Source organism: Podarcis liolepis (assembly GCF_965112155.1).
Source record: "Podarcis liolepis genome assembly, chromosome: 14".
Lineage (NCBI taxonomy): Eukaryota > Metazoa > Chordata > Lepidosauria > Squamata > Lacertidae > Podarcis > Podarcis liolepis.
Window position 1 is genome coordinate 36893625 of NC_139569.1, and position 23924 is coordinate 36917548.

Below are 23924 nucleotides of genomic sequence, written 5' to 3' on the forward strand. Positions count from 1 at the left end.
TAGGGGTGAGCTGGTGCTTAAACCACATTTTACCACCTAAAGTAGCCTTACACAACCTTGGGTCCCCAGATCTTGTTGGACTACAACTCCCATCATCTGTAGCTAGCAGGACCAGTGGGGAGGGATGATGGGAGTTGTAGTCCAACAAGATCTGGGAACTCAAGGTTGAGAAAGGCAGACCTACATTATTCAGTTCCAACCACCTTTGAATGTATGTTGCAAAGCTGAAAGAAGGCTGAAATGTTTTACAAGAAATGTTTTACAAGAAGCAATAAAAAATTGGAAGCAGCAGGGGATCTGCTTTTTGATGTGACAGTCTGGAGGCTGACAGACATCTTGCTGAATCGGATTGTTCTTGAGAGATTGCACAGGAATTCATTCCTCTTAAGGTCTGGTTAGGCTGCAAAGCCAGCAGCTAGGTGAAGTTTTATAGCTGAACAGTGAAGTACACATTGCAAGGTTCCATTCTTGGTTTCCCCTTTCAGAAGGGAACAAACACCAGTTTCTCTATCAGTGACTTTTTTCACCATGTGCAAACCAAACACAAGACTCAAATTCAAACTCAGAAGTTTGCAATTGCTTTTTTTCTTGAAAGTACAGTATAGCAGCTTTTATTCCAGATAGTGTGATATTCAAGGTGATGGGTGCTCTTTAAAATTCATGTTATTAAACTTGTTAGTTGCTCATTGCAGAAAAAGGTCACAAAGCAACTTACAACATATTCAAAACATTAGCATAAGTTAAAATCTCTTATAATATAAACACCGTTAAAAAATTCCCAATATGCAAGATTAAAAGGCACCAAGAAAAGGATTCCACCCTGTCCCAAGTCACAAATATGGCTTAATTTCATAGCTTTTAGAAATCCTAATGTATGAGCTCCCAACAGTCTACTCCCAGATTTCAGTGTCTTAAAAATGAGCCTTTTAAACACAGTATCTTCTTTTGGAGGGCGATTCTGACGGCACCTGCTAGCATTGCCCAACAGCCCTAATCTCATGAGACAGAAATACATCTCATTGCTTTCATCAGAATTCTGTTGAACACAAGAAGACGATGCATTTCTGTGTCATGAGTTTATGTCTGTTGAGCTCAAAGGTGCAGTCAAAAGCATCCTTGGCAAAAGGGAACAGTTACAAAATGTTAAGAGAGTAAGAAGCAGGAAAACTAGAATCATTGGGTTGGAAAGACGTCAAGGGTCATGCAGGGTCCACCACCTTCTGAGACCAGACAACCTAGACTCTTGTTTGTTTATTTCATTTGCCCGTCCCTCCAAGAAGATGTACACTGAATTGCTTCACAACAACTCTGCAAAGTGGGAGGTTGGGGGGGGGGGAGGAAATTGATGACTTGCTAAAACTCAGAAACCTGCATGCTTGAGTTGGAAATGGAACTCCAAAGTCAACTTGCATCCTCTACACCAAAAGAGCCGGGCTCTTAATGTATCCTATTACACCCTTAATTTTCAAAACCAAACCAAAACCTACTGCCCCCTGGAAGCTGTGTGTCTGTGTGTGTGTGTGTGTGTGTGTGTGTGTGTGTGTGTGTGTAGGGGAGAACCACGAAGCTCTGTTAACACTAAGATTGCTTGTTCAGAATCTTACAAAATTGCTGGCAACATTGCACAATGTTCTGCCCTCTCAAGCCACCCAGCTTGTTCCTCGGGCCTTTCTCCAACTACAGCTGACCTATGGTTTCCTTTTGTTGTAAAGCAAGTTGTGTCTTAATTCAGATGCATATACTGCACCCCCACATGCCCCCCCCCCGAGGGGGCAGGGAAACACAAACAAATCATTCACCCAGTAAGGCATATTCTGTGCTAGGCTTGGCATCCCTATATGTTAGGAGGCTGGGAGGGAGAATCTGCAGACTGGCCAGGATAAATACGGGCCACGAGGTAGCCCTATAAAGAACATGTACAGAATTCCTGGATACCTGCAATTGCATACAGCTGTACCTTGGTTTTCGAACAGCTTAGTTCTTGAAAGGTTTGGCTCCTGAATGCCGCAAACCTGGAAGTGACTGTTCCGGTTTGCGAACTATTTTTGGAAACCAAACGTCCGAAGGGGCTTCCGTGGCTTCTGATTGGCTGCAGGAGATTCCTGCAGCCAATCGGAAGCCGAGCTTTGGTTTCCAAACGTTTTGGAAGTCAAACAGACTTTTGGAACGGATTCCGTTCGACTTCCAAGGTATAACTGTATTTAGGCAGTCATAGAGTCCATAAAGGGACGCGGGTGGTGCTGTGGGTTAAACCACAGAGCCTAGACCTTGCCGATCAGAAGGTCAGTGGTTCAAATCCCTGCGATGTGGTGAGCTCCCGTTGCTCGGTCCCTGCTCCTGCCAACCGAAGTGCAAGTAGATAAATAGGTACTACTCTGGCGGGAAGGTAAATGGCATTTCCGTGCGCTGCTCTGGTTCTCCAGAAGCAGTTTAGTCATGCTGGCCACATGACCCGGAAGCTGTACGCCAGCTCCCTCGGCTAGTAAAGCGAGATGAACGCTGCAACCCCAGAGTAGTTCGTGACTGAACCTAACGGTCAGGGGTCCCTTTACCTTTTTTAGAGTCCATATCAAGAGTCAGTAGCCACACTGTTTCCCACAACACATTTTTCTGTCTCCCCCCTCCCCCATGCCTTCACATCTTTTGGGTGCGGGGAGAAGTTCCCCACTCTCCAAAGAGTCAAATGGTTTCCTCATAGTATGCATACTCATGTCATTATACAAAAGGTAAACTAGGTTTTGCACTTTAATATATTCTGTTTGACTGGAAGCAGCATTTGGATAAAATGAAGTTGTACACACAACAGTCTTGTTGTTGTTGGGGTTTTTTTTACAAGGCTTTGCTTTCCCACTATAGCCTCTAGTCAAACAGCTTGGCAAGTTTTTGAACAATTAAAAAACAAAACAAAAAAACTTGCAAAACTAGTGTGAAAGTGCCCATAGCCTGAGATGGGACCCCTCTGATAGCTCAGTTGGCAGAGCACAAGACTTAATCTCAGGGTCATGGGTTCAAGGGCGAAAGAATCCTGCACTGCAGGGGGTTGGACTTGATGACCCTCATGGTCCCTTCCAACTCTACAATTCCGTGATTCTATGATTCCAAACCAACTTCAGTTCTCCAGCGAAAGATAAACTGGGTGGTATTCAACAAGACTTCAGTGTAAGGATTAGGGCTAGAGGATTCGACACCCCCCCCCCTCACCATTCCCAAATCTGCTCTGGAGGGTTAGGGAAAGCCCCCAGAATAGGTTTCAAGGGTGAGCAGGGGAGCAGAGGGGGAGATCAGAATATCTGTTTAGTGCTACATTGGACATAACCCGCTGACTGCCCTCAGCCAAAGTCTCATGCGGGCCGCGGGCCATTTTTTTCTACATTCAGACCCAAATCTTGACTGTACAATTTCACATTCTTTGTTACATAGTTCCGAGGTCATTTCCTTCAGTCTTTCCTAGGGCTGGATTTAGGTTTGATGAGGCCCTAAGCTACTGAAGGTAATGGGGCCTTTTATATGTCCAGCTGTCTTTTGTCAACAACAAATTGTTGCTGTTTTTTTGTGTTGAATAGATGCTATATGTTAATTTATGGACCTAATAGGTATCTAAAGCCATTTGCACATAACAAAGAATGTATTTTATCAAAGTACACCCAGTGGTTTTTTTCCCCTTTAAATTTTTTTTGGGCCCCCAAGAGAGTGGGGCCCTAAGCTATAGCTTGTTTAGCTTGTACATAAATCCGGCACACTCTTTCTGATGCCATCACTGATTGATGCCGCCTCCCATCGAAGGGCGGCAAAACCATATGAGGAAAGAGGCGGAAACGAAGGCAGTGGCAGAGAACAAGTCCGCTGACAGGACAGAGGAAGCCCACCCAATTGGGCTTGATATCCAAAGGACTGCTCTGCAAAATGGAAGCCACCAGGGTAGTGTCAAAAATCAATGCTTCAGTCTCAATTGTGGGACGGCGATGGTGAGGATCCCCACCAAGGAGGAGATAAGGCCACAGAGCCCAATGATTCCAGGATTGGTTTTGTAGATTCCCAGCACGTCCAACGGACTAGAGAGATCGCAAAGGTTCTTCACCGTGTCCAGAAGCAAAGGAGGATGTTTTTTCAGTGTGATGTAGAGGAGGAGGAGAAATGGCTGCAGGCCATTAGTTGCCAGAGAAGTTAAGCTCTGGAGCCGAGATGAATCCCCTTGAAGCTTCTCTTTCTGTGCGGCCTGCTCCATGCGCCAGCAGAGCTCGTACAAGTCGTTGACCAGGTTTATCAGCAGGGAATAGTAGTAGTATTTGGTCGCCCGGCTGCGCCACTTCTTCTTGTTGATATCCGAGATGAGCCCCACGCTCTTCACCCACAAGACAGTGTCGCACATGAAGTACAGGACACGGTTGAGGTTGGAAGCAGTCAGGCAGCAGCGGGGAACCAAATCTGGCAACTGGGAGGTGTGTCTGGCCGAAACGAAGGCATGCAGCATGTTACCAAGCCTGAACACTGCAAAAGAACCCACAATTGTTAGAAGGGCCTTGTTTCCAGACAGCCTGTTTACTGAGCTTTCATCCCAATTTGCTTGCTCAAAGTTTGCACAGGAGATTATACGACAGCCACCGTTCACTGAGCATACATTCTGATGTTTTTGTGGGGGTGACTGTAAGACATAATGTAAAGCAATTATCTCTACCCCCCCCCCCACTTTTCAGGGGATTTCCCCATTACTTTCCTTACCACAAATATATGTATCTTGTGTGTGTGTGTGTGTGTGTGTGTGTGTGTGTGTGTGTGAATGTACATATGTGTAAGGAAAGTGCTTACAAAAACACACGCACACGAAGCCAGCTGGTTGCACAAGAGTGCCAAATCCAGACTTCCGGGGTGGCGCCATCGGCAATGGCGGACTCCCTCTGAACCAGAGGGACCAGCTCTGCGTCCTTTCCACTGCAGTGAAGCGGGGACCCTTTTAGAAATCACAGGCGGATGAAGCCTGTGACCGTGGGACTCGGCGGGCACCCTTAGCGCCCCCCAACCCGCAAAGGAACCCACTAATGGGCTCCGAAGCGAAGAGGGGGAAGTGGCGCGGTGCTGTGAGTCAATTGCTTTTTCCGTGGAGCGAAGCCGCATAGCTGTTGCCGGAGAGCACTGCCTTTTTCCTGGGACAATTTGGCATCTAAAATAATCTCCCGTGAGTACTTAAACATTGAACAATTGGTCTGCAAATAAGAATGGGCGATTAGAAAGGAATCGGACTTAAAAATTCACCTTAATTTGGTAGTGAAACGGGAAGGTCTAAACAGGAAGTCAGACTTCTGCTTCCTTGTAGTCAGAAGAAAGCAAAGATAACGTACACTAGAGCTTAGAAAATCACTTTTAAAGGATCGGTTTTCACCATTTAAAAGCGTTGAACCCCCCTTCGGTAGCAGGAGAAGAAGGTGGATCTTTTTTGGACTGTTTAAACCTGCAGAAGTGAGTTTAAAGTAAAGTAACTTTCCACCGTCCTGACCCTGGAGCGGGGTGTCAGAATTGACGTTTGAAGCTCATTGACCAGAGACAAATGTTTTTGACAGATAGTTAAAAGAAGAGTAACATTGTGATTCCACTATTTCCTTTCGCATTTTAAAGGAACAAATATTGACAAAATATCTTTAAAAAAGAAACTTTGTTGCTATTGTCCTTAAAAGAAAGAACAACCAGAAGTTTTCCCTCTAGAGGGGGACTGTGAAACTGTAACCAATTCTAGGGAGATTGCAGCTGCCACAGATTACAACTGTGGGAAAGGACTTGTGACCTTGCAGGACAATGTTTTCATAAGCACTGTTGGGTGCTTTCTGTAAAATAAATGCCCTATTGGATCAGTTAAGTCAGAAGACGGATTTGATGACTAATGCGGCCAGAACATTTGAACAGGTAGTGGGAAATTATATGGAGCCCACCCTGGAACTTAAACAGGAGTGTGTCCTGACAGAGCAGATGAGAGAAGAGGATGTTGCAGAATCTTGGGCGCCAGAGATGGAGGGACTTTTGGCCCAGCAGGAAAATGAGCCTTTGGATTTGACAAATGAACTTGGAAAAAACCAGATTTGGAAAGACAACGTTTGGATTGATTTGGAAATGGGGGGTTGGACTGACCCCCCCTATGCAGGGATGTTTGCACTTTCCGAGTCTGGCAATGGGCCGTCAGAGGTTTGGAGCTGTTGGGACTTCCAATTTTGGAGGGAATTTGAAATATGTCTTAAAATACCACATGGAGTCTAGTCTGGACTATGGGAAAGGGGCTGATTTGTTGAAAAGGGTCAAAAACACTACCAAGCTGGAGTTCCCACGAGTGAAAGGAAAATATGAAGAAGAGCTGCGGAAGGGACATGGAAGAGATTTGAAGGCCTCGGATATAAAATCACCAGGTTAATGTGCAAGAATAATGGGATAAAAAGGACTGACAATCCCGGGACCGGGGGGAGGGGACGCTGGAAGAAGATTGGATTGTTTTTATTCTCTTTTTTATCATTAGAAATGTTTTATGAAGATTGGAAAAATGTTGAAATGAAATTACTTGGCTCTTGTAAAAATGTTTAAAGAATTAGGTTAAAAGGTAATGGTTATGAGAAGCTGGTAAAAATAAGATTTAAGTCTTAAGCTTTAAGGTTTTTTATAAGATAAGATGAAAATAGAGTAAGGTAATGTAATGAAAGAATATTATGAATTATGGAAAGGATTTGCTGTGACAATTATTAATCAAGATACAAGAGATGGGAGGAGGAGGTCATGGAAAGAAGGTAATGAAAGTGGAGAATTTGAAAATGATGGTTTTATTTTTTCTTTTTCTTTTTCTTTTTCTGTTTTTGTCTTTTTTCTTTGTAATTTAAAAAAAATTCTTTTTTCAATAAATATCATTAAAAAAAAAAAAACAAGAGTGCCAAATCCACTTTAACTGCACATCTTGAATTTGCTGGTTTGTGAGTGAACCCCACCCACAAAATCCCACCTGGAACTGGCTGGAGTTAATTGCATTTATTATCCCAATTACACTCCATCATTTGGCTGGATGGACAGGGTCCTACGGTCTTCTAAATATCAGCTTCTTGGATATGGTTGCAGGCAAGCAAACAATATATAACAGCAACACATAATGCAAGTTAGGGTCTTTAGAAGAGTAAAGTAAAGGTAAAGGGACCCCTGACCATCAGGTCCAGTCGTGGCCGACTCTGGGGTTGCGGCGCTCATCTCGCTTTATTGGCCGAGGGAGCCGGCGTACAGCTTCCGGGTCATGTGGCCAGCATGACTAAGCCGCTTCTGGCGAACCAGAGCAGAAGAGTACTTAAAAACAAAACAGATTTATTACATGGCTTCAGCAATACAAAAGGTGATGAGATGGGTAGACTTGCACACCTATTGCACAAAAAGTATTCCGCCAAGGAGAACGAGGTGAAGAGGCTGGGCAGGCCTCAATTTATCCTCCAGGAGACCACACTTGCTGGCTGGGCACTCCCCGCCAAGCCGTCACTGCCAGATTGTGAATGGGGATGAGGCTAGGTCGAAAAGCCGTCTGACCGTTAAAGGTACGGTAAGTGGACGTGTCAACAACAAGCAAATGATAAAGCAGCTTTCATTTTTTGTTTTCCTATTTCATAAAAGTTATACACTGTTTGATTGAAAATAACAACAAAACCCTCAAACCTCAGCACCCAGTCAACAGACATGGATGCTTCTGGTATAGGAACTTAATCCAAGATCCATCAATATACCTCACACTGGGTACCAACAGCCCACCAGATAACGCTGCATATTGGAGGAGATAAGACGTATACAGGAAGAATTGGGCTCAGATCTCTGGAACAGGGCACATTTTCATGGCGAGCACAGCATCCCCCTTTCCCACACAGTTTTAGAAGGAAGCCAACAGGCAAGATCTGCCCTTGGGAATCAGTCATGGGTTTTAAAACTATTTCAACCACTTGGATCCCCCCCCCCCCAGTGTACACTGCTTACTTACATGTTGAGCAATTTATTTATTAAAAGCCAATTAAGGTGACATGCTGAAACTGTGCAAAAGCAAAGGAGGATGTATAGGATTTTATTTGCAAGCATGTCCTCCTCAAATGGAGCATTTCCAGGTATAAGGGTGGATGAAATGCAGCCTGAGTCACTATGTCCATTCATGTCTACATCAATGAAATCACACATATAATTAATGCAAATTACTTAATTTAAAAAACCTTGCAAAAACCTCTGTTGTGTTTGATCTCAGGCCCATTGGCTGAATGCAGTCCTCCAAAATTTTCTAATTAGCCTTTGATACTGTCCCCAGACCATACCCCTCACTGGTCCTGCTTTGCACCCCCCCCCCTTGGTTGTTTTTGCCTGTCTGGAACGTGTCCTTGAACTCTGATAATGCCTTGTGCTTGGCTGGCTGGAGTGGGGTTGTGTGGGTGTGTACCAACTAGCTTATGGTACAAAGATAACATTTACATACATTTTGCCTCTAGCCCCACCCACCACTGCCATGTGGCCCCCATAAAGTTGCCCAGAAGGGAATGTGGACCTTGGGCTTTCAAAGGTCCCCCACCCCTACAACAGACCATTTTTGATAGATCTGATGAAGAATTATAAGCATGTGCTCTTCTCATTTCAATTAACAGGACTCCAAACTAGCTCAAGCGCAGCAACACAGGCTCTACTGTTTTCATCATCATTTGTGATCTGTTTCAATTATATATTGCTTTTGTGCATTTGCAACTGGTCCTTTTTTCTGCTCCCCATCCCCAGATTATGCCTACAAAAGACGTGCCTCTCTCTCTCTCTTTTGGTATTTCCTTATAAGAAAACATACTTACACTTGCGGCCGGAGCGCATGCTCGCCTCCAGGTTTTTGAGCTTCATTATCACTTCCTCTCGGCTGGTCTTATGCTCTAACATATAGCTAAGCAGCATGCATGCATACTGAGTTGCTCTGGAATGGGGAGGAAAAACACAGAGAACCCAATTCACATCACAGGCAAAAGCAGAGGGACCGGACTGTCTCTCCCACAATTAAATTAAGGCAGAAGCATCAAAGGGGCAGAACTATCCTTTTCCTCGGGGCGACTGCTCACAAAATATCCTTACGCACACAATTATGTTTCCTGGTTTAGGAGGCAACTCAAGCAGTGTGAACATGCACACAAGGACACACACACACTATAATCAAGAATCCATTACTGCAACATGCTGTGTGTGGGGCGACCATTGTGGCTGATCCAGAAATTCCAGCTAGTGCAAAATGCTGCGTTTGATGAGGACAGACTACCGCCAGTACACAGCATTGGTGATTAAAAACTTACACTGGTTGCTCATATGGGTCCCTTATATCATGGCCCATTCATTGTGATCTTTGTGGAGTCCCTTGATGGTATCCCATGGCTCATAACTTTTAGAAGCCATTCTTTCAGTGCCTGTGGAACTCCTTCCCAATTGAGATGAAACAGCCAGCCTCCTTGCTCAACCTCAGACACACGGTTATTGGTTATAGGCTTGTTGTTCCAGCAAGCATTGAAAGGTGGTCTTTGGTTTCCTTCTAACTTTGTATTGTTTTATTGACCCATTTTCTGTGGGTTGTTTTTTTTTTTATGTCCAGCACCTAGAAATGATTAAGTGGTATGTAAATGAATCAAAATATATAAATTAAAAATATATATTATTAGCAAACACCCAAGAGTAAGAGCAGGTATTCTTGAAATGTGTTGGCTTGGAGCATGCAAGCATCTCCCTGACTCCCATTTCTTTCCTAAAGTCTGGCCCAGTTCACACATGGTGCTAAACCAAGGTTAATGATGTACCTTCCTGGACTGTTTAGAAAACAAACCATGACCCCCGATTGAGGTGCGACTCTAAGCCAGGGACTGTGCTTTGTTTCCTCCCAAATATCTAGAGGGCGTCAGGTTGGCAAAGGCTGCCTGGCACCAGTTCTACAGAATTTCAGACAGCAGCATTTTCAGCACCTCCCAAAGATACCAAGGACTGAATCTGGCACCTTCTGTGTGCAAAGAATTTGCCCTATTACTGAGTTATGACTAAGTGAGGCAGCATTCTCCCTTCGGCTGCTTCGCACATCAGCTGCGTTCCTGTTTTTCTAGCACTACCAGGGATGGATGAACCCGTCCTTTTTGACTTCTATTAACTTTCTCATTTTTTCCAGCCTTAGGTTGAGTCCTCCACATTTCTCCGGAAATTTGTGGCTGTTATTTTGTTTTTTAATCCTCATAAAAATCCACCAGTATTTTTCCACGTGAATTTTACCTGTTTTTGTATGCCGTTCCAACCAAGACACACATCTTTGCAAGCGGTTCCCTCCCCCTCCAATATACAGCGGTACCTCGGGTTACATACGCTTCAGGTTACAGACTCCGCTAATCCAGAAATAGTACCTCGGGTTAAGAACTTTGCTTCAGGATGAGAACAGAAATTGTGCTCCGGCGGTGCGGCGGCAGCAGGAGGCCCCCTTAGCTAAAGTGGTGCTTCAAGTTAAGAACAGTTTCAGGTTAAGGACGGACCTCAGGAACGAATTAAGTACTTAACCTGAGGTACCACTGTATTGCATGCTTATGTGTTACTTTCACCAATGAATGTATTTTAATGCACACTTTCCCCCGATATATGCATTGATGTGTACATTTTCTGTCGGGAGACCAGCCTTGCAAAAATCAAAGGAGTGTGAAGTTTGAAGAATAGTTGGTTATGGTTTCCATGTTGGTTCAAAAAGCTTCTCATATATATGCAATCATAACAGATTTGCTTCCCCACCCTCTCTTGTATAGTTTTGTTTTAGTAAAGTCTGTGCATGGTTTGATGAAATTCGGTCTGGTCTGAGTTCCTGAACCCTTTAATTTTGACCACGCTTTTCGGAGCAAGGGTCATCCACCACACAGGGCAACAGAGAACAAGTCTGCCAAATCTTCTGCACGACAGCCCTTCAGATATGTGAATACTTCTCTTCTCCAGGCTAAACATAACTAGCTTTGCTGGTCCTCACATGATTGGGTTTTCACAGAAGAGAGATCGAGAGATCAGCTGTTCATTAAACTGCTGCTGACAAGAGCACTGCAGTTTCGAAAATAATTATAATCAATTTCTTTTACAAGCCACTTCCGCCTCCTGAAGCTCAGACAATACATGCCTAATTTTTATCCTCACAAAAGCCCAATGAGATAGGCTAGGCTGAGAACTAGTGATTGGCACAAAGTCACCCAGTGAGCTTCAGGGCTGCCTTCAGATGTCTCCTAAAAGTCAGATAGTTGTTTATTTCCTTGACATCTGCTGGGAGGGCGTTCCACAGGGCGGGCATCACCACCGAGAAGGCCCTCTGCCTGTTTTCCTGTAACCTCACTTCTCGCAGGGAGGGAACTGCCAGAAGGCCCTCGGAGCTGGACCTCAGTGTGTGGGCTGAACGATGGGGGTGGAGACTTGATTTGAACCTCAGTTTTCCTAGCTCCAGTGTTACACTCAGTAGAAGGCAGTATTTTATGTTTGTTCCATGAGTCAGAACACTGATCCATCGAGCTCAGTATGTTGGTACAATGGGTCTGGCTGTTAACCAGAAGGTTGATGGTTTGAACCTGCCCAGGGACAGCTATAGACCATAGATTGTTAAATTTGCCAAAGGCCTGGGAAATGAGGAATGTTTTTGGCTGGTACCTAAAGATATGGAACAAAGGCACCATGCATTGTAGGGGGTTGGGCTAGATGACCCTCGGGTTCCCTTCCAACTCTATGATTCCATAATAATCTACTGCCTACTCAGACTGGTAGCAGCCTCTCCAGGGATTCAGGCAGGGGACATTCCCAGCCCTATGTGGTTGCTCACTGGGGCAAGACGGTTTAAGCATATCACACTGATCCTGGCATGAGAGCACTGATTGCCAATTAGTTTCCGGGCCCAATGTGAAGTGCTGATTCTGACCAAGAAGTCTTAAAATAGCTCAGGACCGCAATACCTTAAGGACAGAGTCACCCCATATGAACTGACCTGGACACTGTGATAATCATTTGAGGCCCTTCTTTGTGTGCCTCCTCTGTAAGAGATCTGGAGGGTGGCAACATGAGAATGGGCCTTTTTTGTGGTGGCCCCCTCCACTTGTGGAGGCTCCCATGGCACCTTTGTTCCATATCTTTAGGTGCTAGGCAAAAACAGTCCTCTTTGCCCAGGCCTCTGGCCAACTAAACAATCTATGGTCTTTTAAATGGGGGGGGGGGGAAATATTGTTTTTGTTTTTTACTATGGCATAGCTTTTTGTGTTTTTATATTGTAAACCTTCCTGTGATCCCTGGATGAAGGGCAGTACAAATATCTTTTTTTTAAAAAAAAAAAATTATGTCAGGAATCGAACCTTGGACCTTCTCTACACCACACTATCAACTGTATTTCAGAGACACCTGACTGTCACCGTTTCTGTGGCAATCCTCAATCTGGACAGAGCTGTTACATGGGCAGTGGCAAAGATCAGAGCGGCCTCTTGTGTGGTTTGGCAAATTTGTGCTCCCAGGAATCATTTTAATTACCTGGATGCATTCCTCAGGGTACATTGCTCTTGCCTCAGCAGTATTTTAGAAACCTGAACATCAGGGGTGGCATTATCCGCAAGCGTCAAGCTGCAATTTTGGAAACTGAGCACCCCTTATGGTTTAGAGCAGGCATAGGCAAACTCGACCCTCCAGATGTTTTGAGACTACAACTCCCATCATCCCTGACTACCAGTCCTGTTAGCTAGAGATCATGGGAATTGTAGTAGCCAAAAAATCTGGAGGGTCGAGTTTGACTATGCCTGGTTCAGAGGGATGTCCCTGGCTGCATTTCATTTCTATGAAGTTGTATGCAGTACTTAAGGCAGAGATCCTACAACCCAATTTACCAGGGAGTAAGTCCTTCTGATTTCAATGAGAGCTACTACCGAGCATACAGTATTTTTTCCTGGGGGTGCGCATACCCCTAAACATTTTGTGAATCTTTTGTCCATTTACTGTATTTATTTCCCCCGATCTGAACTCTAAAATGGTGATTTTCTTGAGTCCAAATGAGTACCCCTAAACTTTTAGAAAAAAAGCACGGCGAGTATATAGGATTGCACAGTTGCTTCTCTCTCTATTTTTGGTGTGGTGGGAAAGGCTTGCGAAATCGACAAGTATAACTGAACACCGCCTTAAAAGTGCCTTTAGCAATAAATGCAAAATGAAGCTAAAACTAAAACAAAACTTTTGGAGGACACCTGCCATTCAGCCCGCCCACCCACTCGCCTCTTTCCTTCCCTCCTCACCGAAAGAGCCGATCTCGACCCTGGGTCTGGTTGGTGAAGTGCACAAACGCTTCCATTGCAAAGGCGGCGGCAAACCCCACGCCGGACGGCGGCCAAGCAGCTCGGAACCCCGACACGGAACTTCCCGCAACGCGCCACCTGTGCGATCAGCTGGCTCTCGGGGAGTGGGCGTGGTCAGAGTTAGCCCCGCCTCCCCGCCCGTAGATCGCCCAGCCTCTCAAAAACGGCTGGCCTTCCTTCCTTCCGGGTCTGGGTTACTATGGCAACGTGTCAACTTCCGGAAACAGGTGCAGGGTGCTTTGTGTGTGTGTGTGCGCGCGCGTGTGTACACGTGTATAGGTGCGGGGCTGGGGTTTGGAAAGCGGAGTAAGGGGTTGTGATTTGTTATTGTGAAATCAGTTAATAAGATTCATTAACATGTCTCTGGAGCTCAGCACCGTGTGTGTGTGTGTATACACACACACACACACACACACACACACACATTTATCTTCCTCACATGCACTTTTTTTTTAATGGCGCCAATTGGTTTGAGAGTAAGAGTGGAGATGAGGAACTATATAACCTTTAGAATGGTTTATTGAATATTTACAGATAAATTGTAAAGAGATTAAAAACATTGGCGGGATTATTGCAATAACCTGCAATTTCATAAGTGTATATATTTAAAGAAGATGAATAAATGAACAAATTAAGTTAATGTGGATATGCAGAAGATGTTAAAAATAAATTTAAGGAACTGCAGAAGTCAGGGGAGGAAGTCAAGTTTTGAAATCAGTGAAAATGTATAAATCTGAAAAGTATAAATTATATATTACAGTACTTTTTTCTGGGTGGGGGGGACACAAACCCCTAAACATTTTGTGAATCTTTGTACTTTTGTCCATTTACTGTATTTAATTTTCCCAATTTGAACTATAAAATGGGGGTTTTCTTGTGTCAAAATGAGAGTACCCCTAAACATTTTTTAAGGGGAAAAAAGCTCTCTCTCTCTCTCTCTCTCTCTCTCTCTGTGTGTGTGTGTGTGTAAAACACCTTTAGAAGACATCCCTGTATAGGGAAGTTTTTTTTTAATGTTTTATTTTGTTTTTATATATGTTGGAAGCTGTCCAGAGTGGCTGAGGCAACTCAGTGAGATACGTGGGATACAAATAAATAATAATAATAATTTTTATTATGACACTAGGTCCAGGGAGATCCAGGTTCAAATCCCTCACGTACCCATAAAGCTCATTGTGTGACCTTGGGCTGCTTACACAGGCACACCCAGTGTAATCTACCTCATAGGGTGGTTGTGCAGATCCAACTGGGAGGAGGAACCATCTACACTCTCTGGAGCCCTTTAGTGTATAAGGTGATTATAAAACACACACACCTGCACACAGCCCTGTGAGGTAGGTTAAGCTGAGGGAAAGCAACTGATCCAGGGTTTCACCCAGTTGAGTATCCATTTGGACGATAAAGTTATTAGTCTAGTGTTGGAGACAGCATGCCTTTGAATAACATCTGCTGGGGATCCCTAGTAGAAGAGCACTGTTTTATCTGTTTTCATAGAATCATAGAATCATAGAGTTGGAAGAGACCACAAGGGCCATCGAGTCCAACCCCCTGCCAAGCAGGAAACACCATCAGAGCACTCCTGACATATGGTTGTCAAGCCTCTGCTTAATGACCTCCAAAGAAGGAGACTCCACCACACTCCTTGGCAGCAAATTCCACTGTCGAACAGCTCTTACTGTCAGGATGTTCTTCCTAATGTTTAGGTGGAATCTTCTTTCTTGTAGTTTGGATCCATTGCTCCGTGTCCGCTTCTCTGGAGCAGCAGAAAACAACCTTTCTCCCTCCTCTATGTGACATCCTTTTATATATTTGAACATGGCTATCATATCACCCCTTAACCTCCTCTTCTCCAGGCTAAACATGCCCAGCTCCCTTAGCCGTTCCTCATAAGGCATCGTTTCCAGGCCTTTGACCATTTTGGTTGCCCTCCTCTGGACACGTTCCAGTTTGTCAGTGTCCTTCTTGAATTGTGGTGCCCAGAACTGGACACAGTACTCCAGGTGAGGTCTGACCAGAGCAGAATACAGTGGCACTATTACTTCCCTTGATCTAGATGCTATACTCCTATTGATGCAGCCCAGAATTGCATTGGCTTTTTTAGCTGCCGCGCCACACTGTTGGCTCATGTCAAGTTTGTGGTCAACCAAGACTCCTAGATCCTAGGAGTTTTATCAAGCAAGACTCTCCTGAACTTTACTTCTGAGGAGTCAGGGGCATATTTGCTTTCTAGTGAGGAACACAGTCACACTGAATTCTGTTCTGGTAGAGCAGAACATAAGAAGAGCTATGCTGGATCAGATGAAAGTCCCATTTAGTTAGGCATCTTGTTCTCATGGTGGCCAACTTGATACCTATGGGAAGCCCAAATGCTGGACCTCAGCACCATAGTGCTGTCCTCTCCCTTTTGGTTGCCGTGGTATGAAGCAGGTATTGCTTCTCAAAACATAATGAACGGCTTTTGATTGGGGGGAAATACCTGATCAATAATCAGATTATATTTTACTACAGGGCTTTCTTAATATTCAAAGCTGCCAAACTGCTTGTAGAGGGACAATAGAAGTGGCACAAAAATGCCCGTCTTCCTCCGGAAGCAGCCCCTGGACATACCTTCACCCACTGAAAAGGACTGGATTAAGAAAGACGAAGAAGAGGACATATACTTGAAAGATCCATATGAGTACCTTGATTCTTTGCCTCAGCCTTATCGGATGATCAATAAACTGGTGAATCTTTTGCTTGAGCGGACCTGGGAAATTGTTGAGGGGCCGCAACCATTACAGGAAACCAGGCAGCCGAAGGTTCCGCCCCCAAAGTACCCACCTTCATCTGAATTCCAGGTACTCATTCCCGGGCAAATTGTGGGATGATTGCTTCTTACTTAGCCGTAGCTTCCCAATGAATTCAGTAGGAAATAACAAAGAGTCTTGTGGCACCTTAAAGGCTAACAAAGTTATTATGGCATAAGCTTTTGTGGACTAGAAACTACTTCACCATATGTATGAAGTGTTTTTCTGAGGTGGTAGGCATATAATATACACATGATTGTTAGTGGGTGGGATGGTGAGGTAAGAGGGAAATGAACTGCAGTAAGCACAGACTGTGGTGGTTATTTAACAGGCTACTAACATGTGTGCAAAATGGCTAGTGTGGTTATTAATATGGCAGCATTGAAAATAACACTAATATTTATCAGCAGTGCATTAATGCATGTAATGGGATTAATTGCTGAGCTGGGCATTGTGCTTTCTTCACTTTCCATATTCCCAGGTTGAAGGAAGGGCAAACTGCATGGTAGCCACTGGAGAATTCATCTTCATTGGCTTTTCTATGGGACTATCTGTCTTCAGCATACCCACATGTGAAAAGCCCACATGCGAGAAGGTATGTGCTTGGGAGGCAGCCAACGTTGAGATTTGTGCCATCAAGGTTTCAAACTTTGGCAGTAGCTCCTATCTCATTGGTTCAGTGGATGAGCTGGGTAAGTATATTTAACACCCATCTGCAAATTAATTATGTTTTCTACACTATTTTCTATCCCACCTGTCTTATGAGGAGCTCAGGCCTCTGTTATGTTTGTCCTATCAACCCTGTGAGAGGGATCTGTATAGTTTCTATTTTACAGAAGGGAGAACTAAAGGAAGAAAGTGGCTTGCTCAGGATCACATGGTGGCCCCATGCCTTTTCTCGTTGCCTGGTTGTATTCTGAAAACCTCCCTGTGCTTTAATGACAACTAAGAAGCACAAATCCTGCCTGAGACTATGTTGTTTATTGTCTTTTTCAGCTTAATTTTGGCAACTGAAGCAGCTCTGTAGTCATATGTCTGAGTTGTCCTGCTACTTGGATACCCACATTCAGCCAGTTCTGTGCCAGAACTGGTGCATGACTCGGATTTTGCAAGAAACTGCCCCCACGCTAGCAACCATTCTCTTTTTCAAATAAGAGAGTAAGGTGTGATGAGTGCGCTGATGATGCCCAGCTCTATTTTTTTGTGTATCATCTAATTTAGGAAAGCTGTGTAAGCCATGGACCAGCACCTGGGCTTGATGGTAGGCTGGAGGAGGGTCAGCAAATTGAATCTGAATCTTGGCAAGATGGAGGTGCACTGCCTGACCAATTCCAGTCTGGATAATTGATCAATTGCCTACTATAGATATACTTCCCCTGAGGTGCTCCTGGATTTATTTCTGTGACTGGAGCTCAGGTGACCTCAGTGGCTAGGATTCCCTTTTACCAAGATAGTACAATTACTGTTCTCCATGCTGTAGTAACCTTCCAGCTGGATTACTGCAATTCATTGCAGTGCTTTCTATGTAGGGTTGTCCTTGAAGTTGGGCTGGTGCAAAATTCAGCAGCTGAACTTGGGACAGGATACCACCAGCATGTTCCCCTGCTGTTGGAAGAATTGCACTGGCTGCCAGCTACTAAGCTAAGTTCATGGTGCGGGTTTTGGTGCAGAAATCGCTATACAACTTGGGACCAGGATAACTGAAATAATGTTTCTTCCCTTATGAAACTGCAGATACCATCTCATCAGGAGGCCTGTTCCATACTATGTTGGAATTGGGATTTTAGCATGACAGCACCGGTCCTTTCCATTGTGTTTCAAAACAGCACCATCTCTATTGGATCATAGCCAATGTTAGTCCTGCTCAGAGTAAACCCACTGAGATGAATGACCATGGCTAACTTAGATAAGTTAATCTCAGCTGTTGTCAGGGATAGAACCTGGGACCTTCTGCATGCAGAGCAGATTCTCTGCCACTTAACTACAGCAATCCCTTTGCTACATAAAACCCACCCCCTTTTGCTATTGCTTCTCCAGTTGGTGACTTGCTGGATTGCTGATGGTCACAGGTAAGAGATGTTCACAGGTAAGCAGCAAGCCGGGTAGCATGAGATGCTAGGGTTCAAAGGAGCAGGGCTGCTCCTCAGCTATGCAGATGTTATATCTTGCCTTTACTCCAGGGCACTCAAGGCACAGCATCCACGATTCTCCCGCTTCTATTTTACCCTCACCACAACTCTATGAGGTAGGTTAGGCTACAAGATAGTAGCTGGCCCAAGGTCACGAGCGAACTTCATGGATGAGCAGGAATTAGTATTTACACCTCTCCGAACTCTCCAAAGGGAAAACTGATGATTTATAAGACTTGTCATTTAATGGATAATGGAAAAGAGGAAACCTGATGTGCTAATGAACATGAAAGAAAAGGTATCCTAGTGCAATTTCTTCTGTTGTTGCGTTCCAGGTATTGCTCGTCTTTTTTACTTTTTCAAGGAGAATCTGCTGTCTATAAAAGCCATAAATGAAGTGGTGAGTCCCCGCTATATATCTATCTCTTATAGTTACTGGTTATCTGAATCTCAGCTTTTGGAAAACCCAGTTATCCAAATCCATTGTGCCCATATTGTACCCATATTGGTACAATTCTAAGTAAAAGGCACTTCCATCCATCCATATGTATAATTATTCACACACACCACACACACACACACACACACACACACACACATCTTTTCCCCATACTATTTGATATACAGCCTGATAACGGTCATGCTTTACTTGGAAGTAAGACCTGTATTTTCAGTGGTGTTTATATTTTCAGTGGTGTTTCTAAAACAGTGCCCCAACTTTCTGCATGCTTACTTGGACTTGCTTACTTACAAGTCCCATTTCACTCAGTAGGCCATCTGAGTAAACATGCTTTGGCTCGGTCTGAATGTAAAATGAGGTTAAATGTGAATGACCAACAGCGGCCAAACTTAAACCATAAGAAGTCTCACAGATGCCAGTGGAAGAGATGCATGACTCAGTCCTATGCATCTTTACTCCAAAGTAGGTCTGACTTTGTACAGGATTTGTACAGGAGGGCTTGCTACATGATACATACATGATAAAGCCAATTTTAGCCATTTCACCCCTTGTTTTTTCCTGTAAGACCAATTGCAGTCCTTAACGGTCGTCAACAGGCTTACCACACCTATCAGCCAATCACCCATTCCCACCACCCTTCTGAGTAATACCCCTCCCTACCCTCTCACTATATAGACGGGTCTGGTAACTTCTGTTTCAGTGTATCTGAAGAAGTGTGCATGCACACGAAAGCTCATACCAATAACAAACTTAGTTGGTCTCTAAGGTGCTACTGGAAGGATTTTGTTGTTGTTGCTTGCTACTTAGTATGTGTGTATAAAATTGAACCATTAGCATATCCTTTCCCGTAAATATTAATGGGACTTAATTTTGGTTGTACTATGTCAGCAGTTATTGTTGACTTTATGCGTGCATGCTAAAAGTCCCGACTGGTGCTGCTTCAAGGTTTTACATATCTGCTATACTCAGGGCTGGCCCACCTACAAGGCAAGATGAAGCAGCCACTTTGGGCAGCAGAAAGTCTCACCCCATTGCCTCTGCTGCCAATTTCTGGCAATTTTTTGCTGAAATTTTGAAAGATCTCGCAGAGTGTGAGAGATCTCGCCAGATTTTGGTGAGATCTCACTGGAAATCGGCGCTGGCTTGCTTCTCCACTAGCAGCGGAGAGGGTGGGGTGCTGCTTTTTCATTTTGCTTCAAGCAGCAAAACTGGATGTGTCAGCCCTGACTATACTTATCCTTCCAAGCCTCTTGCAGCCAGCCTATACTCTGCATTACCTGCATAGAACTGTCACTTCTGGGCTGAGTGTTTTGATGGTCCACCTTCCTGTTGATGCCAGCTTTCTTCCTGAATGAGGTCCTCTGCGTTCATCAACCGTCCAGCGGCAGGCGGAAAATCAATAGGCACAGCTTTCCCCACTGTGTAGTCCTTATCTGCAGCCAAGTCCAACTGTTAAAATGAGTTACTTCTATTGAACTCTGGAGGCAATGATGAATGTGATAAAGCCACGTATGCTTTATTGTGCATTTACATGGCAGAACATCAAGGTTTCTTCATCAGAGTCTTCTAATGATAGGTGGTGTGCTCAGAGTCAAACACATAAATGACAAAAGAGCTTCTTTTGCAACAAACCTGCCAGATCAGGTTTCCCGACTTGGCATTCCAGCTTCCACAAGCCCAGCCTGCTCTAATTTCAGAATATATATTTACCATCTTCTTATCTCTTTTTTGGTAGGAAGATATTAGTAAGCGAAATACATGTGTTGCACTGGAACTCTCTCGCGGGGCTGATTATGCAGGCTTTCTGCTGCAAGGCAAGTTTCAACATTTGTCAAACTTAGCCAGACAAGTTGCAAGCTGCAGGCTGGAGTGTGGCACTTTTTATATTTTTATATCCTTCAGGTTTCCCTTTGGAATCTCTCTTTTTACCACGATGTGTTTTGGGTAGTTCGTTTTGTGATACTGCACCCACTCGGTCTAATCTTCCAAATAAAAAATCCAGACCACTCTCCGCAGACAAGTAACTTTTCAAATACATATTTATAGCTTTAAAAAAAGGGGGACCAAGTCCTCAGAAGATAGCTTACAGAAATAGTCATTATAATCACAATAAGTAAAGGTAAAGGGACCCCTGACCATTAGGTCCAGTTGTGGCCGACTCTGGGGTTGCGGCGCTCATCTCACTTTATTGGCTGAGGGAGCCGGCGTACAGCTTCCGGGTCATGTGGCCAGCATGACTAAGCCACTTCTGGCGAACCAGAGCAGTGCATGGAAACGCCGTTTACCTTCCCGTCAGAGCGGTACCTATTTATTTACTTGCACTTTGACGTGCTTTCAAACTGCTAGGTTGGCAGGAGCAGGGACTGAGCAACGGGAGCTCACCCCATCGTGGGGATTCGAACTGCTGACATTCTGATTGGCAAGTCCTAGGCTCTGTGGTTTAACCAACAGCGCCACCCGGGTCTCTATAATCACAATACATCTCAATAAAAAAGCCTCATCAATTGAAATATGAGGAAGGGACCGGTGGCCTTCAGATGTTCTTGGACTACAACGCTTTTCATCTCTGGCTATTGGCCACACTAGTTGGAGCTAATGGAAGTTGAAGTCCAACAACATATGGGTGGCCACACATTCCCTGCTGCTGAATTAAAACATATGGCACCTGCATAAAATTGATGTGAAAGGGCTTTATTATTATTATTGTTAATAATAATAATAATAATAATAATAATAATAATAATAATAATAGTAATAATAATAATAATAATAATAATAATAATAATAATAACAATAACAATAATAATAAGTTTCTAAGCAATCTGGGGCTCTCACTGGTACATCTGCACATGCTTATACTCAGTTTTGCCCTGCCTCAGCCCCTTCAAGGCAAGCTGCAACAATGCTGCTGTTTGGGGGGTGGTTCTGTCCCACCACACTGACGGCTGGTAGGTCTAACTGAAGACCAGTTAGAGAAAGGGCCTTCATGGAATTCTCTAGAAAGGACATTCTAGACATATGGGGTCACCACAAATAAGGCCCTACCTCTGGTATATGGATACAACAGGCCTTTCCTGTTCATTCCTTAAGGCTGCAAACCCCTATCCACTTACTGGGAGTAAGTGCCGTTAAACTCAGTGGGGCTTACTTCTGAGTAGACATGTATAGGATTGCACTGTAAGTCAGTCACGCATATGGTGAGGAAGTTGTTTCTGTTCCCTACAGAGGTCGATTCCATTTCCTTTGGCTTTCACCGAGAATATACGACTCTGCTAATATAAAACTATTAGAAGAAGCATCCTCAAAAAGCTTTAGAAAACACCCCTTATCAAACCGTCGGGGTTTCTGATCCTCAGCATAGTTTTTTTTACACTGTTGGGTATATTTGTAGAATGTATTTACATGTATGAACTTTATCACAAAAAGAATAAATCAGTCTGGATGGTAAAGGACCAGAATTTTGGCAAGTAACTGCATCAGCATATTGCATGACTTAGTTGCAGAGTTTTTGTGACACAATCCAGGCTATGGCACTGACATGGAAACTTTCTCAATAGGGTTTGAGGTTTCTAAATAGGACGCTTTCAGATATTGGGTAATGGATACTTTGAATGTGTGTGACTTTTTGTGTGTTTTGGTAAGATTCCTCCCCCCTTCTTCATATGCTTCAAAACTTTAAGAGCCACTTACATGCCTATATATCTGTATCTCCTGACATACTATGTATAAGTGGCCAAGAGTAAGCAGGAATTTGCCTTTTAGGGAGCAAAACTAGAAAGATTGCTCGACTAAGAGACCTTTCTTCTCCTTCCCCATTGCTTCATCTGTTTTCTTCTGTTTCCTCACAGCAGGCGGCTCGGAGGCTTGGCTGGAGATCTACCGATTGCCTAAGGATTCTTGGCTAAAAGAAACAGAAAATGCCCAGAATGTCGCACTTACAACTCCAGCAAACACCAAGGACATGAAAGTTAACCAGGCAACCCTGCCAGAGAAGGCTGGGGTAGAGGTGGATAAAAAAAATGTAATTCCTATGGATCATATCTAGCCCCTCAAAAGTTTTTTGTGCCCTTCCCCTCCATGACCTTTCAATTGTCATTAGAATGAATGAATGAATCAACACATGAATAAATGAATGAATGTGGCCTTCCAAATGTTGTTGGACTCCAACTTCCATCAGCCAGCATGACCAATGTTCAGGGACAATGGGAGTTTTAGTCCGACATAATTTGATAATAATTTTTATTAGTTTTCAGTTACAACAATCCAATAATAGCCTGATTATAACAATGCAAAATTATAATACAATTACTAATAGCAATCATTCAGATGCCAAATTATATAATTTAGGTGCCCCCCCCCGCATTCTAGAATTGATGGTTTACTTTATTTCTGCATTCCAAAAATCTTATTAATTTCAATTACACTACAGTCAAAATAGCAATGTTAACGACTTCCATTCGTATCAACACATCAAATGATTTATAAACCTGCAGGTGAAGCATTCAAACTATATCCTTGTTCTTCCTGTGTGTGGCAATTATCCTGTCCTTGTAAAATATTATGTCTATCTTTTCCCAGTTGTTGCTGTTCTCTATCATGCCTTGGGCGGAGCTAATATCCCATTGTTGTTTCAGAAATTCCCCATTGCTCCGTCCCGTGCCTCATTGTTTTGCTACTTTAAAAGCAGCTGCAAAAATCACACCGTCCCATTGAATATCCTGTTTTCGCCATTTTCCCTCTCAGCCTGGGAAGGAGAGTGATCTGCAAATAACTCAGTAATGAACATTACCGAGTCCAACATCATTTGAAGGGAAATGGGCGCCCTATTTCCACTGAGGTTCTTCAAGAGAGTTTTGTCTTTACAGTGGTGCCCCGCAAGACGAAATTAATTCGTTCCGCAATTTTTGCTGTCTAGTGAATTTTTCTTCTTGCGAAGCACGGTTTAAACGGTTTAACAAAGTCGCAAGACATTTTCGTCTTGCGAAGCAAGCCCATAGGGGAATTCGTCTTGCGAGGCAAATCGCGAATGAAAAAACCTTTCGTCTAGCGAGTTTTTTGTCTTGCGAGGCGTTCGTCTTGCGGGGCACCACTGTAGTTCTTTTCTGTCCCGATACCATTTATACACAGGTGTACGTTCCAAACTTTGTCAGAGGCAGAAAATTTGTATTCAGTGAAGCCAAATGACAATGTTTCAGAGTTCTCTTCTCACGAGCAAGTA

General features: G+C 43.9%; 2 protein-coding genes across 7 annotated transcripts in view; one reads left to right on the forward strand and one right to left on the reverse strand.

Moving 5' to 3' along the window:
* Window positions 1–595: 595 nt before the first annotated feature.
* PEX11A (peroxisomal biogenesis factor 11 alpha) lies at window positions 596–20286 on the reverse strand. Of its 2 annotated transcripts, none has more exons than XM_083475379.1 (3): window positions 19984–20286; window positions 8820–8935; window positions 596–4488 (listed from the first exon to the last, which is right to left on the reverse strand). In XM_083475379.1, the coding sequence occupies exons 2-3, from the start codon at window positions 8914–8916 to the stop codon at window positions 3932–3934; spliced, it is 654 nt and encodes a 217-aa protein (XP_083331505.1). In that variant the 5' UTR covers window positions 8917–8935; window positions 19984–20286; the 3' UTR covers window positions 596–3931. The 2 variants fall into 2 exon arrangements, with proteins under 2 accessions (XP_083331505.1, XP_083331504.1); XM_083475378.1 differs by lacking the exon at window positions 19984–20286 and adding an exon at window positions 13272–13411.
* Window positions 13489–23924, forward strand: part of WDR93 (WD repeat domain 93) — a 33038-nt gene continuing 22602 nt past the window's right edge. The window contains exons 1-7 of one of the 5 annotated variants that reach the window (XM_083475342.1): window positions 13557–13610; window positions 14458–14625; window positions 15840–16168; window positions 16599–16809; window positions 18582–18646; window positions 20442–20520; window positions 22555–22727. In XM_083475342.1, coding sequence (XP_083331468.1) covers window positions 15902–16168; window positions 16599–16809; window positions 18582–18646; window positions 20442–20520; window positions 22555–22727 — 795 coding nt within the window. In that variant the 5' untranslated portion in view covers window positions 13557–13610; window positions 14458–14625; window positions 15840–15901. Of the gene's footprint in view, window positions 13611–14457; window positions 14626–15839; window positions 16169–16598; window positions 16810–18581; window positions 18647–20441; window positions 20521–22554; window positions 22728–23924 lie in introns of all 5 variants that reach the window. The other 4 variants (XM_083475341.1, XM_083475344.1, XM_083475343.1 and 1 more) reach the window with 4 other exon arrangements.

What these genes read in the sequence shown, in the direction of transcription:
- PEX11A (XM_083475378.1), bottom strand. Translation starts at nt 13,327, where the DNA reads ATGGAAGCGTTTGTGCACTTCACCAACCAGACCCAGGGTCGAGATCGG. An exon ending in GGTCGAGATCGGCTCTTTCG is followed by an intron (nt 8,936 to 13,271) that starts GTGAGGAGGGAA and finishes TCCCCATTCCAG; the next exon opens with AGCAACTCAGTATGCATGCA. An exon ending in CATGCGCTCCGGCCGCAAGT is followed by an intron (nt 4,489 to 8,819) that starts GTAAGTATGTTT and finishes GTTCTTTTGCAG; the next exon opens with TGTTCAGGCTTGGTAACATG.